Source organism: Anoplopoma fimbria, chromosome 9 (genome assembly GCF_027596085.1).
Source record: "Anoplopoma fimbria isolate UVic2021 breed Golden Eagle Sablefish chromosome 9, Afim_UVic_2022, whole genome shotgun sequence".
Lineage (NCBI taxonomy): Eukaryota > Metazoa > Chordata > Actinopteri > Perciformes > Anoplopomatidae > Anoplopoma > Anoplopoma fimbria.
In genome coordinates, this window is record NC_072457.1 from 26,914,763 (window position 1) to 26,933,349 (window position 18,587).

At 42.4% G+C, this 18,587-nt stretch overlaps 2 protein-coding genes across 2 annotated transcripts; both read right to left on the bottom strand.

The window, feature by feature from the left end:
• Nucleotides 1–1,649: 1,649 nt before the first annotated feature.
• On the bottom strand, nucleotides 1,650–9,793 carry dcaf15 (DDB1 and CUL4 associated factor 15). Its single transcript, XM_054604359.1, has 13 exons — nucleotides 9,544–9,793; nucleotides 8,561–8,658; nucleotides 8,033–8,171; nucleotides 7,781–7,887; nucleotides 7,516–7,661; nucleotides 7,225–7,386; nucleotides 5,313–5,927; nucleotides 5,118–5,209; nucleotides 4,382–4,504; nucleotides 3,585–3,667; nucleotides 3,384–3,488; nucleotides 3,154–3,269; nucleotides 1,650–2,405 (listed from the first exon to the last, which is right to left on the bottom strand). Exons 1-13 carry the CDS (start codon nucleotides 9,775–9,777, stop codon nucleotides 2,350–2,352), a joined length of 2,076 nt encoding a protein of 691 aa, XP_054460334.1. The 5' UTR covers nucleotides 9,778–9,793; the 3' UTR covers nucleotides 1,650–2,349.
• Nucleotides 9,794–10,735: 942 nt separating this feature from the next.
• Nucleotides 10,736–17,447, bottom strand: khsrp (KH-type splicing regulatory protein). The gene is made up of 18 exons (XM_054603970.1): nucleotides 17,187–17,447; nucleotides 15,747–15,849; nucleotides 15,615–15,668; nucleotides 15,493–15,529; nucleotides 15,330–15,388; nucleotides 15,164–15,235; nucleotides 15,003–15,060; nucleotides 14,097–14,244; nucleotides 13,789–13,887; nucleotides 13,580–13,697; nucleotides 13,212–13,319; nucleotides 12,737–12,861; nucleotides 12,320–12,619; nucleotides 12,078–12,205; nucleotides 11,890–11,978; nucleotides 11,526–11,735; nucleotides 11,134–11,333; nucleotides 10,736–10,829 (listed from the first exon to the last, which is right to left on the bottom strand). The coding sequence occupies exons 1-18, from the start codon at nucleotides 17,274–17,276 to the stop codon at nucleotides 10,821–10,823; spliced, it is 2,007 nt and encodes a 668-aa protein (XP_054459945.1). The 5' UTR covers nucleotides 17,277–17,447; the 3' UTR covers nucleotides 10,736–10,820.
• Nucleotides 17,448–18,587: the final 1,140 nt, after the last annotated feature.

Below are 18,587 nucleotides of genomic sequence, written 5' to 3' on the forward strand. Positions count from 1 at the left end.
AGCTTGATGTTCCAGCTACAGCTATCTCAACGTTTCTTTTGTCTCAAAGTAGATGTGTATTTTCTGGGTATCACCGTTGAACATTTTGTAGATAACCTATATTGTGTACCTTTTGTGAACATTGTCAGATATCCAAACTATTTGAATGTTGTTTAACCATTATTGCCTTAAGAAATACGTTGTGCTCTGTGCACTATCTAGATAATTGAACTATATTTTTAACCTGACAGTGGACCAGGCATGTGACTATGGTGGCTTTCTAGATGGACCTTTTCCAAAGAGCACATGCTCAACCAGCAGCTTCTCACATGGTGTGAGCAGATGTTGTTCTGTCCTTCAGGATGGTCTGACTACCAAGATCCCACCAAAGAGTAAACAAAGATATATTTACATTTATTCATACGGTAAGAGAAGACAACAAAATAAAACTACTGCCACCCGCCATGTAACTAGTATAACAAATTGTGACCTTGATTTCTGCTTTTGCTGCTGAACCTCTTCTAAATCCTCTTGATGTGATTCTGAAGACCTTTGTACTGAAATCTGTGATCTCCGTTTGTAGCTTTATTCTCACTGTTAACTAAAAGGATGTGATTGCTTTAAAAAACTTGTGCCATATTTTTTTCTTCATGGGACAACTCAAGACTTTGTTCATGGTGACACATCACCTTCAATATTATGGGCCTGTGACCCCTTCAATGTACTCCCCCTTACTCCAGATACTTAGAATTGCACTTTCATAAAGTTGGAAAACTCACAAGAGATAAATTAAAAAAAGAAGCATAAGAGACTGAGATATCCTCAGAATGAGTCAAGGTAAAAAAATACTGTATTTAGACTTTCCCATAATGCAACACAGTAGCATATTTTCTTCAATCAGCACTGCCTCTTAAATGTCCACTTCTAACACAGGCCTTCTGTTTCTAGAAATACGGCCATGCGATTGTTTACCTCAGCCACTCATGTTACATTTAACATCCGTCTAAAATGTCATGGCTTTATCATTTGATCCTATTGTCATAATTAAGGTGTGAATTCTTGAGCTAAGGCCAAAAACATGATGTGTGAAGACACAGTGACCCATTTTATTTCAACCTTGAGTACAGCTGGTAGTTTGTGCCAAATATGAAGAAATCGCTCAAGATATTCCAGAGATATCACGTTCACAAGAAATGGAACTGCCGGACGTTTGTATTATTAAAACCTCAAAACATGATGTATCCGGCCTCGGTTATTGCCGGTCCAGTTAACCTTGATGAGGAGATAAGGTTAATTTTAGAAATCTCCTCAAGAGCTTCAGAAGACAATATATAATTGTTTTTTACAAGCTGAGTAGAATTCATGATGAGAAATCAAAACATTCTGTGTAAAATCAGTCAACAGACCACTAACTGATATATTTTCCTATTATTTTAACTTTAGGAGAACAAATAATCCAGTAATTCATGAGAATTTAAGCAAAAACTAGAGTTAACACGCAAGTATAAAGGAATTCAAGCACCACGATGCAAATTTCACATTGTAGACCGTTTTCAGAATCATTCAACAGACTCACAAAGGAACTTTGAACGCTTTATTTTCACAAAATATCCCAATAGAACCTAGTCTTAGTTCATGCCAGTAAACATACAGCATGTAAACCAGCTGAGCTCTCGACCCCCCCACCCCCCTCCCAAAACAACCCTCAGCTTCCATGAAATGGGTTTAAAAAAAGATCTTAAAGAGTCAAGTGACGCAGCTCTGGATTCAGTTTCTCTTATTTTTAAATACTGCAGTCTTGAACCAACACAGCTAGACTGAACTGGTCCAGACCAGGCGACAAAACAACTTGTTCAGAAGCAGCAGAATCTGTCAAATGTTACATACACATTAAACATGCACACACTCATACATCCACACGCACTAATTCTCTGGATGAAATCCCCTTGGTGAACATCACACAGGTGCAGTTATTGCATACGTTCAGTTACAAACACACGCAAAAGAAACACTCACTACAATAACAGAACGCCTTTATGTAGAAAAAAACTAAATGTAAAAACAAAATCTTCGTTCAGTCCAGCTCTTGGTTTGGGTGGTTGCAATAATGCTTTACACACTTACGAAAACAACAAAAGAAATAAAATTGAAAACGGATCATCCAAAAAACTTCATTTTTATAGCATCTATAGAGTTCCTTGTTTGGTTTCAGTTTGACACGTGTTTGAGCTACATGTTACCAAAGCACAGTTGCTGACCGTGACAGTTTTTTCCCCAGATTGAGGTGGAGCTCCATAGTGACAATGAGGCCACGTCGACGTGTATCTGTGTGTGCTTTTGTGTCTGTTGCTTTGACACTTTCTTCTTTCTTCATAATACAATCCAGGTGCATCGATCACTATCTGCCAACACTTGCAGGGACGAGCCTACAGGTGAGAAAATGAGTGAGTGAATTAAAATTCACACTTAGCTACACACACAAATCAAGAAACAAGTTATCAGACTGTAAAACTTCAGACAGTGACTGGAGTACATGCGGTCCACACACAGACATCAAACCTCCTTAAATAACTAAAAAACAGTGCCTCTAAAATTTATGAAACTTTAAACAGTAAATTGTGCAGGCAGGTTCACTGTCACGATGTAATGACTTACTAGGACTCTAAAATAGAACAGAACCGTTGTTAATAATACCAGTAACAAGTGTCAAATGTCTGCTGTGACATTTGACACTTGTTACTGGGAACACACTTAAAAGTAGCATAGCGTTCATAATTGATATGAGTTACACCTGTATTTTCCTGCTTTGACAAGTCTAAATGTGATTTATTATTGGTAACATGCTGGTGCATGACATGAAAAGATGGTTTTATGTCTTTAAAACAAAGCAGTGATGTATCAAAGTGTACTTAAATGTAATGGTCAGTAAAGTATGTTTTCTCACACACTAACTCGCAAACATGTACTCCTTTCTGGTAACATTCCAGCTTTTAATAGAGGTTATTAAAAGCGGTTTGGTCTAATCCAGTTATATTTGACCCTTGACCTGGAGGAATGAGAATTCTCACACAAAGAAATCTGGGGACCATTTTGATCCAGTATGCGGTCTATGTTAGAGGGTGTGTGATGGATATCAGGACACTGAATGTGTGCTCAAATGTGTAAACAACTAACCTTTGTGTAGGGCTTCGTTGGTCATGCGATTAATGTAGCGGGAGCTGCTCTCAGGAACCAACCACTTCATCACTGTGTTCACACAGGACTTCCTGTAAGAACTCCACACACTCCCACTGACAAGAGATAAAGAATGTAACATTTAAACACAACAGGAATAAAGAGAGCATAACAAGAAAAAGACAGACAGAAAGGTGTGTGCGTGTGAAGGGGCGGCAGTAGCTCCTTACCTGGTCTGACCTTTGACCTCTGTAAGGTCACCTACACCCACGGTGCAACACACACCTGTGTTAAGGTTCCAGCTGACCTGCAGGTTGGAGTGATACGTGTTTGGCCTGGGAACAGAAGCAATGGACAGCAGATAAGCGGGGAGAGAAAAACGTGTCAGATCCAGAGATGGAGAAGACTTTGGGTTTATTTAGGACAAGTACCTGCAGTGCTCCTCATCCGAGTTGGAGAAGGCCAGTAACAGCAGACCAATGTTGATCATCACAGTGTTGGTTTCAGGACACACCTGATACACATCATACACAGGTCCAGGTCAAATGTAAAAATGTCTTCATTCCTTGTTTTTTTAGCTCAGAAACATCAGAGCTAAAAAATATCTCTTTAGTAAATAGGGATGGGCAATACTTTTCGGGACCATCGTCTTCTTTTAAATATGTTTATGGATCCGAGATTATGTGTTGAGCAAACCGTTGTGTCAATGCTCGTTTTCATTTACCAAAAGAACCCCCAAACCGCATTTCTTGCATTTTCAAATATGAAGTGGATAATATAAAAGATACCGTTTTGCATTTTGAGAACCAAATCAAAAATAAGAAAACCAAAAGGGAAAGGAAAAATCTTCAAAATAAAGGAAACAAATATCTAAATAAAATAAAATAAAATAAAATGAACAAAGATAAAAATCTGTATTTTAGAACCAAAATAAAACTCACTAAAACAGTCTTGCTTTGTCTCCAACAACTTCATTTAAATAAACCCTTACCCTCTGAGTTAGATTTGGAATGTGACGGCCCAACAGAGCTCTGTTAAATACAGTGAACTCCAAGACTGAAGGTCTAATGAGACTTTGAATTTGCAATCCTGTCTATGTTGGAGGAAAACTGTGTTTTGTTTCAATATTGTTTTAAGATACAGTGTAAGTGCACAGTACTGTGTGTGTGTGTGTGTGTGTGTGTGTGTGTGTGTGTGTGTGTGTGTGTGTGTGTGTGTGTGTACTGACCTCTAATATCACAACATCATAGTCGCTGAAGGAGCAGAACTGAGGGGCCCAGGCGGCATCGCTCCTGATCACCTCATTGATGAGATACTCAAAGTCTAGAGTCAGCTGTTCCACGCACACACTCTGCAAGAAGAACACACAGGTTGAAACGTACGCAAACTTATTAAAGGTTTAACGATAAGGTTTATTAAACACACAACCCCTCACTATTTACACTTGTGAATTATGTTTGTTTTTACTTAACTGACGCCTTAGACTTTGTAATATTCTAACCCACATTGTAGCCAGCAGGGATTTTACCCTCACACATGGATCTCTTTCTAATAAATAGCTCTTGAAAAGTTACAGGCAACCCTTCTGTAAACAGACAATAACCTTTGTAAGAGTAAAGAATGATCAACGGTATCAGATGTCCGGCTATGTGAAGCTTGGAAAACAACAGACAGAGAAAGAGAGGGAGCGACTTCATTCATTCATTACTCCACTATACTTTTAAATAGAAAATAGTTGTTTGCTGCTATGTTAATGCTCTGAATGTTGTATATTGCTCCTTTAACAGTTGAGATGATGGAGAAGGATTTTTTGTAAAAGCAGACCGATTCAGTGCTCCGAGATAAATGCCTTAAGTTGATTATTGACTATTGATTCCAGTATTTCCAGAACCAGTTGGGCAACTTGATGAACATTCCAATGTTTTTGAATATGCAGCCACAGATTTACTGATGCAAACACGCACCTGTCCATCGTGCGGCCCGGTGACCAGCTGCAAGTTCCGTCCTTTAAGGTCAGTGACCGTGAAAGGTAGCTGAACTTTATCGTCCTCATAACCTGGAGAGACAGAAACAGAGAAGGAGAATGCTGTTCAGCAGCTGAAGACTGCAGGGTTATTTTTTTCACACTCATTCTGTGCGTCCTCCCTTCTTTATCTCACCTCCTTCACCTCCTGCATTCTGCTCTGTTGCCCCTGGCTGTTGGAGGCGGTAGTGCAGACGTGAATAGTTGACATATCCAGGTTCGCTGGGGCCGCCATCCTGGGATGAGGATGGTGTCGGAGGGGATGAAGGGGATGAGGAAGAGGAGGCAGGAGACATGACTTGTTCAGGGCACTCTGGCAAACTGTGGCTCCCACCTGATGTTGACGCTTGTGGTAAACTAGTCCGTCTCTCCTCATCCCTCCTCTCTATACAATCCTCCTCGTCTCTCCTCCTCTCTACATTTATCCCTTTGTCTCCTGGTGTCTGCTCTGCCTCTTTTTCACCACCATCAACTGGTCTCCTTTCTGACTGGCCTTCCTTTTCTTTCCCACCTCCTCCCTGAGCCCGCCTGAAGAGGTCAGCTGCAAACTCCCGGGCTCGAACTGCGGCTTGTGATTGGCTAGGAGATGAGGGAATTGGAGCAGGTTTGTTTGGTGGCGGTCGGCTTTCTGGAGATCCCTGAGGTAATGAGGAAGATGAAGCCAAGGAGGTGGAGGAAAGAGATGGGGAGACTTGACTTGACAGAGCGGCTCTCTTTGTGTAAAGGATCTGCGATGACTGACCCTGCTTACCTGAAAGACACATACAAACAGAGGCTTAAATTAGGCTAAAGAATATCAGACTGACAAGGAAAAATCTTACAGGTGCGGATAATGAGAATAAAAATGAGTATCAAGCACAACAATTGGTCATATTATCTTCATCAGTGTGACATGGTGGAACCAATTTTGCATTTTAGACGCAACAGAGAAATGCATGTCAGAATTTTCTGGTGTGATGTGAAATTGTTCAATCCTCCCATCAAATTTAGTAACTCCTCAAAATGACCCAATCTGACCCTTTTCCTTAAAGCTACTACAAGTAACTTTCATTCTGTGTTCATTTTGGCGGTCCATGGGGACGAAACTGGTGGTCTTTCCAAACACCAGAGTCCCTGAAGAAAAGGTGTCATTTTACTGCCCACATGTCTGCTATTGAGTCCTGGTTCTGGTTCTCTCCTGCTTCCCTTCCCTCCAGCATCAAGGTGTATGTATTTCCTCCCAGCGAGAACCGGCACAGCAGCGAGGCGAAGCTCTGCTTCTGGCAAGGTGGCAGCGAAGCCAGATCTGGGTCTGTCGACAGTGGGCTGGTTGCCGGAGTCTGACTTAGGAGTTTTAAATGAACCTGCATAATTTCGTCCTATTTTGCGCAGTATCTGATCCGGTGGCACGGATGATAGGTATTTAGAATAACTAGTTGAAATAGCCTGCCCCCTTGGGGCTGCACGGTGGTGTAGTGGTTAGCACTGTCGCCTCACAGCAAGAGGGGCCCGGGTTCAATTCCCGGGCTGGACAACCTTCTGTGTGGAGTTTGCATGTTCTCCCCGTGTCAGCGTGGGTTCTCTCCGGGTTCTCCGGCTTCCTCCCACAGTCCAAAGACATGCAGCTTAGGTGCATTGAAGACTCTAAATTGCCTGTAGGTGTGAATGTGAGTGTGAATGGTTGTTTATATATGTCAGCCCTGCGACAGACTGGCGACCTGTCCAGGGTGAACCCTGCCTTCGCCCATTGACAGCTGAGATCGGCTCCAGCACCCCCGCGACCCTTAACTGGATAAGCGGTTATGGAAGATGGATAGTTGAAATAGCCAGTTTTCTCGCTGATGTTCTCATTTACTTATTTAGTTAATTAAGAGGCATCAGTATTACATTGAGACTGTTTCATAACCAGTTTAAAGTTACTCACAGTAACTGTGAGTGTGTAGTGCATCCTATCTGAAAACAGAGTCTAACATATTATGATTTTAAATGCGTGGTCTGATTTCTTTGGCATAAGAAACAAACAAGGATAAAGAAATGTGCTGAAACTGCTATTTGTGTATATGTGTTACCTGGGCAGAGTGAGATGCCGCAGGCCACTAGAGAGTAGCTTGTGTTTAACAGGATGACCTGGTCCTTCTTCAGCTGGAAAGCTGGCTGGAAAGTGGGGAACGGGTACACCACCTGGTACCTGCTATTGAGTACATAGCCATGCTCCAGACACTCACCACTTCCTGGGGAGAGAAAAGCATTAAATCAGACGAGTGAGAGATAGAGGCAGTGAGAACAGTAAAGTAGTCCGTCCCTCCATGTGTGTGTGTGTGTGTGTGTGTGTGTGTGTGTGTGTGTGTGTGTGTGTTTACCTGTGCGTATGGTAGTGGCTGAGGGGACTGGGCAGCAGTAAGAGCAAGGTTTAGGAGGAGGCATGGAGGCAATAGTGATGTAGATGTCTCTGTTGTTTTCATCACTCATCATTAAGTTCATCAGAACGGAGCTTGAACTGCGTGTACTGACAGGTAGAACCACACATGCACAAATAAATTACTCATCATTACCTACAGACTGCAACATCACAATACTAGCTCAAGCCCCATATGGTTGTTGATGCATTTGCTTATTATTCCTTACTTGAAGCCAAAGATGACAATTTTGGAGTGGTCATTTGGCCACTCACACACAGTCAGGTACAGGTCGCTGTAGATTTCCTCTCCTGCAAACAGACGTACATGATGGACCTGAAGGGAAAAGCAGACATGAGACAAAGAACAAGATCTCTCAGGAGGACATTGTATTGCATCTAAGGAGCCCTTCTCTGTATATTCGTGAATCTTTTGGACGGAACACATTATGGTGTTAATGAGTACAAGTCCTTTCCTTTACCTGTTTGAGCCGACTGTGCAGATTAAACTCCCACCAATAAAGATGGTAGGTGTAGAAAGAGAAATCATCATCTTCTCCACAGTCGCTGGTGTAGGACAGAATGTAGCGGCCGCATTTGGTGAAGCCAAGAAAGACATGTCTGGAACCAAAAAAGTGACACAAAAATATTACACAAAGTCAATCCTAGGGGTGGTAGGGATGCACCATCCCATACGTCAGATTAGTATTTGCACCCATAGTGACCTTATAAGCAGCACAGGTACTGTCCATGACGTGACAGAGCCTGTATTCAATTACATTTCTTAATAAATGAAATTCAGTCAGTCATTAATTGATCCTAAAAAGTTCCTCACAATGAGGTATACCGATTTTAAATTTGGGAAAAAAGAAATCATTGGTATTTGACCAGTACAAGTCTGAGATAATCGTATTGCGAATAAGAAAAGTTGTTTCAGTGAATCCCAACTAGCAGGATCATATTGAGACAGAGCATCACACACACACACACACACACACACACACACTGACCCTGCTCTCAGGAACTCCTCGCTGACAATGTTCTTCAATGGGACACAAACTCGAGGTGGCAGCTTCCTGAAGAGACGCTGAGAAAACTGTCCCGACAGCTGCAGAACAGAGAGGAGAGTGGATTAAGAAGTAGACCAATCAATAATAACCAGTCACACACAAACACAAACACAGTGCAACACGAACCACATCAACGTTTACTGCACTTATCCTATTCGTAGTAGTTTGTAGCACTTACTATATTCGTATTAGTCTGTTGCAATTATTGTTTTCGTAGTAATTTGCCTCTGCACTATACTTTTGCTCTGGTTTATGCTTTAAGATGCTTGTTTAAGAAAGGAGATGCACTTATGACTTCTGGTGACTAGTAGTTCTCTTGAATACCTATGTTGAATACACTTCCTGTAAGTCGCTTTGGATAAAAGCGTCTGCTAAATGACTGTAATGTAATGTAACGTGTTTGTAAGACATGGAAACTGCAGTTACATGAACAGATCTGTGGGTGTTGATAGTTGAGGATACAAAACAAAGTACAAGGGAGATGCTGCTTCTTTGGAGGCCCTGAACAGCAACACACCTCACATGAAGTATTCAAAGAGGATTGAGCACACACATGCCAGTATATCCACTGTGTTTTAACGTGACGTGCTTAGCTGAGGGTTCATGATGAGCTGTGCAGCCCTGCTGAAGCTAACGCAGAGGAGCTGTAACTTAGCTAGCACGCTGTTTGCTTACGTTTAAATGTCTACGAGCAAGTTAGCAAACCACACACAGAGAGGCAAACAACGAGGAGCACTGCCACACAGGCAGGGGGACACTCCAGGGTGTCACACTGAGCTGCATTAGCTCATTAGCCACCTGATTGTCATTAGCTTCAGGTGCTAGCTCCGGAGCTAGTTAGCAGCTAGCCGCAGAGGACGCGTTGTTCTCCCGCCTCTCTCTCTGCGTGGTTAATGCCTCACATGTCGTGGGTTCATGCCTACCTTCCCACGCATGAGAAGCTTCACGACGTGGTCTTTGTGTTTCCTCTGAGCTTTCTGCTTGCCGTCGTCCTTGTCTGGTTTGGAGCTGGGCGCCATCTCCCACACTGAGCGCTCGTCCCTCGCTGCAGCCAGGAGCGTCCTGATTGGTCCGCAGGATGCACGACGCTGCGCTCCCTCACCGGTGGTTACATCCATCAGAACCAAAACAAAGGTAGGGCAGGACAGAGGTGACATCCTGTAGGGAGCCACTGCTGAGTGATCCAGGTGTGTGTGTGTGTGTTATGTCACTGTGATTTTAAAGCATGAGAATCAAGTGATGAAGGCAGACAGACATGATGTGATGCTCCAAACACACACACACAAAAAGAGAAAACTGGTAATTTCAATGTTTTATTTAAGTATTTAAAAACAAGCAGTAAAAAATAACATCTAAAAAAAAAAGAAAAAAAATCAGCATACAGTAACGGAACCTATTGGAACAAAAAAAATAAAAAATAAAGAGAAATTAAATTGAGGGCAGTCAAGCACACAAACTCATACATGCACACACAACCAACCTACGTAGGACAGTTTGTGCCTTTTTTTACAGCCAACTCACACACATTTTCTGTTCAGTAGCATACACTGTATACAGACACACACAGCCCTCTTAAAAAGGAAAATAATTACAATGAATAAAATTAAAATCAGAAATCATGATAGCAGGGAAAAAAAGAAAAAAAAAAGAAAAAATACACCTGCAACTTAAACACTGGGAATGCTTAAAAAAATGATGTTAAAAAAGTACCAAGAAAAAAAAGGGAAAAAAAAAGGAAATAAAGACCAACAATGTTTTTTTCTTACAAACATAACTTCTGAGTATATTCAAAATACTGCTAGACAATTTTTTTTACCCTCAGGAAATTGAAGGGGAAAACACATACATGTGAGTCAGTGTTGATATGCTGTTGTGCTAGCTTGCAAACTAAGATTCTTATTTCACATTTCTTTTTAAAATGAGCAAAAGTATTACAAGGTGTGGGGGAAGTGAGGAGGCAAACCGAATAGTAACCCAAGTAGTTGTTTAGTGCTTTGTTCAATGCATGGGCAAAATGTGTTCCCTTTTTCTTCAATTTTGACTTTAAAAAAAAAACAAGAAGGTTTGAATAGAAAATGTCTTGGTGGAGGAGTAAACCATGGTCTTGTCTTGTTGAAGCCAAACGATGAAATATCTTGATAGAAAAAACAAACGAGTCCAGAGAGCCATCACAACCTTCCAAAGGGCCGAGCCGATTGTTTTACTGGGGCTGAAATGAGACACAACAGACATTTAATTTTTGCATGTTCGTTGACTGCCTGAATGTTTTCTAAGCTACAGTCATTTTACTAGAGTTCTCATCCTTTTTATTTATATTTGGGAACACCAGGCATCAGCAAAAAATTATTAAGTAAAGATAAAGATAAAAAACAAAACAAAAAAAACAACTAAAAACAACATCTTCAACTTGTATTGATTATGTCTTAGCATATCATTCTAAAAACACAAAAAGATCTTACTAGACCTTGGCAACTACAAGATTCATTTTGAGACACTGGTCGTTGACGTGCTACCTGTTGTCCTTGCTGTGGAGGAGCTGCCTGTCCAGGCGCCTGTCCTGGCTGTCCATAGTAGGCAGCCTGCTGTCTGTAGTACTCAGCCCAGGCAGCACTGTAGTCCTGCTGGCCTCCAGCTGCTCCTCCAGGTGCTGCTGCTGCTGGGGCGACTGCTGCTGCTGCACCTGGAGCGGCTCCAGCCCCTCCACCTGGCTGGGCTGAAAAAACAACAACAACAAACTTACTGGATGCACACAGTCACCTGCTAGTGTCATTTCACAGAATACTAAGGATAACAGGGTGCCTGATTCATTGCATAGTGCCAAATATAGTACCAGCAATACTCTCCCCGACAGAACACTGTAGTTTAAAGCCCACACTCAACAAAATAAAACTCAGATCCCACTTACCCATGCCCATCTTCTTGTAATACTCTTCCCAAGCTTTAGTGTAGTCTGGCTGGCCCCCAGAAGCCTGTGGCGCTTGGCCCTGGTCCCCTGGTGCTGCTGCTGCAGGGGCTCCAGGATTCTGGCCTGCCATGGCGCCTCCTGGCTGTTGGCCATAATATTGTGCATAGTATGCCGCCCATGCTGCGTTCGGGTCTGCTGCCGCCGCCTTACCTAAAGCGGTGGGGGAAAACAGTATAAATTAAATAATGAAATAATTTAGACACAAAAAAATCATAAAGTGACTTACAAAAGTTCACATTTTGAGTCAAGTACAGAAACAATATATGGGAAGAATGGAAGTCAGTGCACATAGTAAGGGACTCACCTGGGTCATGTGCACCTGGGGCTTGCCACTGCTGGTAGTTGCCTCCCCAACCCTGTGGACAGTACTGGGGGCCACCAGGCGAGCCTCCGCTGCAGGGAAGGACAGGACCGTTTAAATATAAACTGCTTATCCATCAGTCTCCCCTGAATGAAAATGTATCCATTCAAGTGTTTGTGGGTTGTACTTACTGTGAAGCACCACCGGGAGGCCCTGCATTATAAGGGTTTGGATTATAGGGACCGATTGGACCACCGGGACCACCTGGGCCCCCTGGACCCCCTGGACCAGGACCACCCCCCACTGGACACAATGGAGCCTGGAAACAGGAGAAAAGTATTCAAACTACAAATAAGATACAAGGATGCGTTATCTTTTGACAGCTGTTAGAACTATGCATTTATTTTCTGCTCCTTGAGTCACTTGAAAGTACCTCAATCTTCTCTTCAATGAGCTGCTTTGCGTGGTCAATTTGTTCTGGGGACCCTCGGATGATGAACATTTTGAAGTTAGGGTCACCGTTTGGTGGTGGCTGACGAGATATCTCCACAAATGCACCAGTCTGTTGGTTGATGGACTTGACATTTTCTCCTCCTCTGCCAATGACCAGTCCACATTTGTGGGCAGGAATGGAGAAGGTCATCTCTCCTCCCGGAGGACCCCAGTTCCCCTGGCCTCTACCTCGTCCACGCCCCCCACCAGGCGGCATCCCTCCACCAGGACCTTGCGGGCCCTGTAGAAGAAACAGGAAATACATTTAGTTGGACACTTCCACAGCAAAGTACAGTTTCTGTCTTCAGTCATCAGCGCAGAAGTCAAGATCAACACTTTAAAGAATTCAAACACCTACCCCCTGTCCACCCTCCTCTCGGGCACGGATGCTCTGTAGCAGGTCAGTGATGATTGAAGCAGCATGCTGACACTGGTCTGGTGGACCCATAATGTGGGCTATTTTTTCAGGACCTGTACCATCATCTGCAGGGGATGACAAAAAGGCAAGACAGGTTTATTGGTGGGGGTTTCTACAGGGACTGAAACAAAAAACCATCAACTAGCGTAGCTGAAAATTTTGAAGATGGAATAGCAGCACAATTAGGCTAAATCAAGAAGAAAATAGAAGTTAGTGACTTTTCCCCAAAAACAAACGAGCAAAAGGTACTTATTTTGAACAGAAGCATCTTTAATCGATTGTATCTTTCGCTTTAAGCTTTCCATAAATCCAAAGCAGTATATTCATAATTTTTTGGAGTTTTTATTTATTAGATCATAGTTTTTATTTAATGTATGACATTTAATGAAATAGAGTGCTGTTAAGTCCTCCTCACCTGGTTTAAACTGTATCTTCACTCCAGCATCACTCTGGATTTTCTTGATCATCTCCCCACTTCGGCCAATTACAACTCCAACGGAGTGGCGAGGAACAGCGATCTGTAAAATTAGAAATAAAATAAATTAATCAAAATGATGGTAAACATGCATTGTGCATTCACACATTATTTAATTATGTTCATTTTATGCAATTTGATCTCTGCTGAGGTCAGGTTGGGAAGAAATGGCCATTGAATACAAAAAAGAAAAGTTACAACTAACTGAAATAAATGCAGCTATTACTTACATCAATGCCGCCGCCTCCGTCGCCACCTCCACCTCCTCCTCCTCCGCCGCCACCACCTCCCCCCTCCTCCTCCTCCTCCCGCCCCCCCTCCTCCTCCGCCGCCTCCCCCTCCCATCCTTGGTCCGTATTCATTCCGGTCTCCAAAGCCAGCATGATCCCTGTCTCGTAGAATCTCATTAACCATGTCCTTTGCTTGCTAAAAAAGAAACAAACGACACAAATGGTAAATAGGGGCATAAAACATCTCCCACTAAGCAAAAATTATCTCCACTGGGCTTGAAGAGTACCTGCACTTTGTAGGGGTCTCCAATGATGCGTAGGGGTTTATCTATGTTGGGTGGCTGGGATCCATCTTGAATAAGAATCATTTTCACTCCAGCCCGCTCCTAAGATTTTGCAGGAGGATAATGTTACATTAATCACACAAGGCAAATATACCATACACCAACATGAGCATGTTACACCATTTACTTGTTTCAGTGCACTTACGCAGCACAATTTTTCCCCCTAATGATTGTTTTTTTTCTAATATTGTACAATAGAAGCACTCAGAATCAAGTGTTGGGGTTATATTTAGATACATTGGGATTCTCACCTGTAGCTGTTTGATGGTCTCTCCTCCTTTACCGATAATAAGGCCGGCCTTGCCTGCAGGGATGATCATCTCCTGCATGGAACCCGACTGCCCATTAGGCGCCTCATGGCCCCTTGACACGATGTCATCTATAAGGGCCTTGGCTCTCCTGGAGGCAAATTAAAACGGAAGAAGGGTGATGAAACAACTGAAGAGGGGGGATATATAAAATATACTCATTGTATTGTGGCTTGTTTTATGTGGGATGTAAAGGACTATATATATATTTAAAAAAATAAAACTGAAATTACAAACTGTCTTGCTGCTTATACGCCACACACACTGTTCTGGACAAGCGTGTGTGGCGTATAAACATGGATGTGCAATCAAGTTTCTTTTTAACGTGATGGGAAACAGAAAGAGAGACTGGAGTCTGCCAAAGAGCTGAAGTGTTACCACCATTGACTTAAACTAATCAGTTATTTAAAAGGGTAGAGATGATAAACATTAGAGTGAGGATCATTGTTTGGGTGTTCATTTTGGCAATCTTTGTAAGGGACAAATTGTACACCATCTTTAAGGAAGTTCTGCTTTAGAGGCAAAACTACTTGGACTTAGAAAAAGTCCCAATAGCGCTAATGGTTGCCATTGTACAAGCAAAGAAGAAATGGTTATTAGAAAAATATACGAATTTTATATAATTTAATTTCTTAAGATACTCAACTTCACACATTGTGTAGTCTGTTTAGGCAAGCCATCAATATTTGGTCAAGGTTAAGACGGTTATTTCTCTACTTTTGCGCAGAGCTGCTACTTGATACAAAAGACATCAGTGAACAAAAACTCCCCAGAAAGCAAACTTTGTGAGTTGAGCAGATGATATTTCAATTGAGAAACACGTTATCTTAAATGGGAAAAACAACTTACTGTATGGCATCTGGTGACCCGGTCAGAGAAACAGTTCTGTCTGGAAGACCAGCGCTGTCTGTGAATGAATATGAAAATATTTATCAATCCAGGAGAAGCTGAAAAAACACACACACAAAAAATTGTCGGCTTAGTGAATCTGCTTTCAGCACACATCTTACCGTGCGCAATCTGGACCTTGCAGCCAGAATCCTGCTGAATTTTGTTGATTTGTTCTCCTCCTCGGCCTATGACTTTGGGAAAAACAGAAAAGATTTTACTTAGTTTGAACACATGTGACTCAGCCATCATGTCTACAGTTTGGGAAAATGATTTGCATGTACTTACTGAGACCAACCATGCCATCAGGCACCCCGAACTCTTCCGTCATTGTCGAGGGTCTGACACTGCAGACAAGTTAAGAAAAAAACAGTGATGTATGAAGTATATATCCAAGTCATAACCAAAAGTGTTGATGTTGTACAATAAACAGAAACAAATATCTGCTTACCTTTGTTGGGACAGGGCCGCCAGCTGAGCTCCAATAGCTGTAAGAGAAAGAAAATGTGGTGAGCAATTGGAAACTGGACCCAGCGAGTGTTTGTAATCGGATCAATTAGGGATTTAACGTACACATTGCAGAATCAATTTCACCCTGTGATGCTACCTTCTTGGCATCGGGCTCATCTGAAACAAAAGAAAAAGTGAGTCTACAATGTGGACTAACAAGTGCAGACAAACTGCCTGTTTCTGTTGATTTTTCACCTGCTTCTTCCAGGGATCTCTTCTGTGATGTGAATGGATAGTTCTCAGCTCCTCCGTTGTTGCTCACTGAGGAAACGCCGTCTCCACCGATTTTAGCTGCAATCTACAAAGAGAATCACTGGATGAAGTGTCTACAATACACCATGAAATTGTGAATATAAAATAATCTCATTTGAAGAACCACTATGCAGACATCAAGTTTCTTTTGAGGAGCACTACACTGATTCTGTCACCTGGGCCTGGAGACTATGAAATCAGAACAGATAGCCTTTGTAGGGGGTTTAGTGTTTGAAAGACACACATTTAACAGGCAGGAAGGGTCCAACATGGTATTGAGGTGCATTGTGGGAAGTGTAGTACCCAGCCTCTTTGGGAACTCGTACTATGGACTAAAAGTCAGGGTATTCATTTCTCTGCTGTGTCTCTCTTGACCCCGTTTCTCACAAGTGCCTCCACCTCATGGAAGTGCAAAATTTACCCCATCAATACATTTCTACCCAAGTAAAACCAGAGGGACTAAAATGAGATGCAGTGCCTTTATAGCACCTTGACAAAAGCTGAAACAAATTGATATTTAAAACAAAAAAACACTTTTATAAGATGTTTTTTATTACCGGTCCTTTTGTTTTCGAAAGTCAAACATTTCCCACTTTTTGAGCCTGCGAATGGCAAATAATTGTGTTTCGTTGAGTCCCTCGATTAACCGACTAAATGGTTGATAAATGAGTGATTAATCAACAACGTGTTTTAGTCATGATGTGATCACCACAAAGCCCCGCGAGGACACGGCGGCCTCGCACCCTGCGCGTGGAGGAAACGGATATTTAAAGATAAACTAATAAGTGACAAAATAACCTTTAAGCGAGTAAACCTGTGAGGCTGCTGACCGACAGCACAGACACACACAGCCACAGACACAGCCACAGACGTGACAGCGTTGTTACGGTTTCACTTATTCTAAGATGGCGTTTCACACATGGACGAGGCTGAAACTTCACGACCCCGTTAACAACAATAACTAAGCGGGCTACCCGAGCTAACCTGGCTAACCTAGCTCACGAGGCTAGCTAACCTGAGTCCCGTTCAGTGGACTGGGGGGGGGTCGGTCTGCTAGCCGGCGTCCAACACACAAAGAGTGACCTACGTGTCCGCTGCTGCCCGGTGCTGCCCGCAGACATCTCCACTGACTGACGTTACACAACCGGAGAGAGAAACAAATGAATGGCAACGCGGCTAGCTGTTAGCCGCTAGCTGCTAGCCGCTAGCTATTAGCAGTTAGCAGCTAGCGGCTAACTGCTAGCTACTAGCGGCTAACTACTAGCAGCTAGCAGCTAGCCGCTAGCGTCACGGGTGGTTAGCTAGCTGCGGTGTCCCAGCAGCTAGCCCCAGTTAGCCGCCCCCCCGCAGCGGGACGTGTGTTACACTACGGTCGTGTGTTACCTGTCGGGCTCGTTGTACTGCATCAGCAAAAGCGTCGTTTTTCATCCCAGCGCCGACTCCGTTCGTCGGCAGACCGCCGTAATCAGACATGCTGCTCACAAGGGCCGAGAGGACTCAGGGGGAGGCTGGGAAGCTTCGGCCGGGTCAAGCTGCGCAGAAGCGGGAAGGCTAAACAAGAGCGTACGGAGACACCAGTGTGCGTGTCGGGGTAATGCCTAACCACGCCGGCAAACTCCGCTGCTTAAAATAGCCAATCAGCGGTCCTCTCGACCCCCGCGTCTTCCTCCTCTTCTTCTTCATTCTTTTGGGGGTGGACGTCCGCACACACCGCCCCCTGCTGGTCTGCAGGGGGAGTGCAGCCCAGACGCTGGTCAGGACTGTGTGTTGTTTGTAACATTTACAGTTCTTAATTACCTTTTTGCATTCAGACATTTATTGTTTAGACATGATTTTAATATTAGATTATATTGTTTTAGCAACTGAGGCTGGAAATCCGAATTTGTATAACTTTCATACATTATTTGAGTCACTGCTTTGTTTTTTTAATAATAGTATCCTTATAGAGAAATGGGCAGCAAAGTCAAAATGATCAACTTAATTAATCAATTCCCCCTTCAACCATTCTACATTTATTTATACAGTACCAGTCAAAAGTTTGGACACACCTTCTCATTCAATGTTTTTCTTTATTTTTTTTTTTATTTTTTCTACATTGTAGATTAATATATATATATATGAAGACATCCAAACTATGAAGGAACACATATGGAATAATGTGGTAAACAAACAAATGCTCAACAAACCAGAATATGTTTTATATTTTAGATTCTTCAAAGTAGAAGGTGTGTTCAAACTTTTGACTGGTACTGTATATCTGACACTTTGGGAAATTACGTGAAAATTACAGATTTGTAAAATAAAGCTTTAACAAAACAATCTGATCGATCATATTTGTCTGAAAACCATGAGGTCAAACTGAAAATGCGTTTTGCTGTTATAGTTGCATTTGCTTGTATGTTTATTAAAATGCACAGCCAAAGCTACTCGGTGAACCCACATTGAATGGATGACTTTAACCAGCTGAAGTGTAACAGCAACTAAGAACATGACATTCTTACATACAGTTGCTGGTTAACTAAAGTTAAACAGGCAGATCCAATAAATAAGGACAAATAGGTAAGTACTAGTGCATCAATTTCATCAGGCTGTCATGTCTACAGAAAGCTACCATGTCCCAACATTTCAGTTCCTCATCAAAAAATTTCAACGGCATTTATTTAAGAAAAGAAGCCCCATGCATGCATTTATTTGTTCATTCTATAATAAATACTTACAAATCAAAAATTTGTTTATTGGCATTCAATCTCATTTGTTATTGTTTCATGATATAGACAAAGCGAA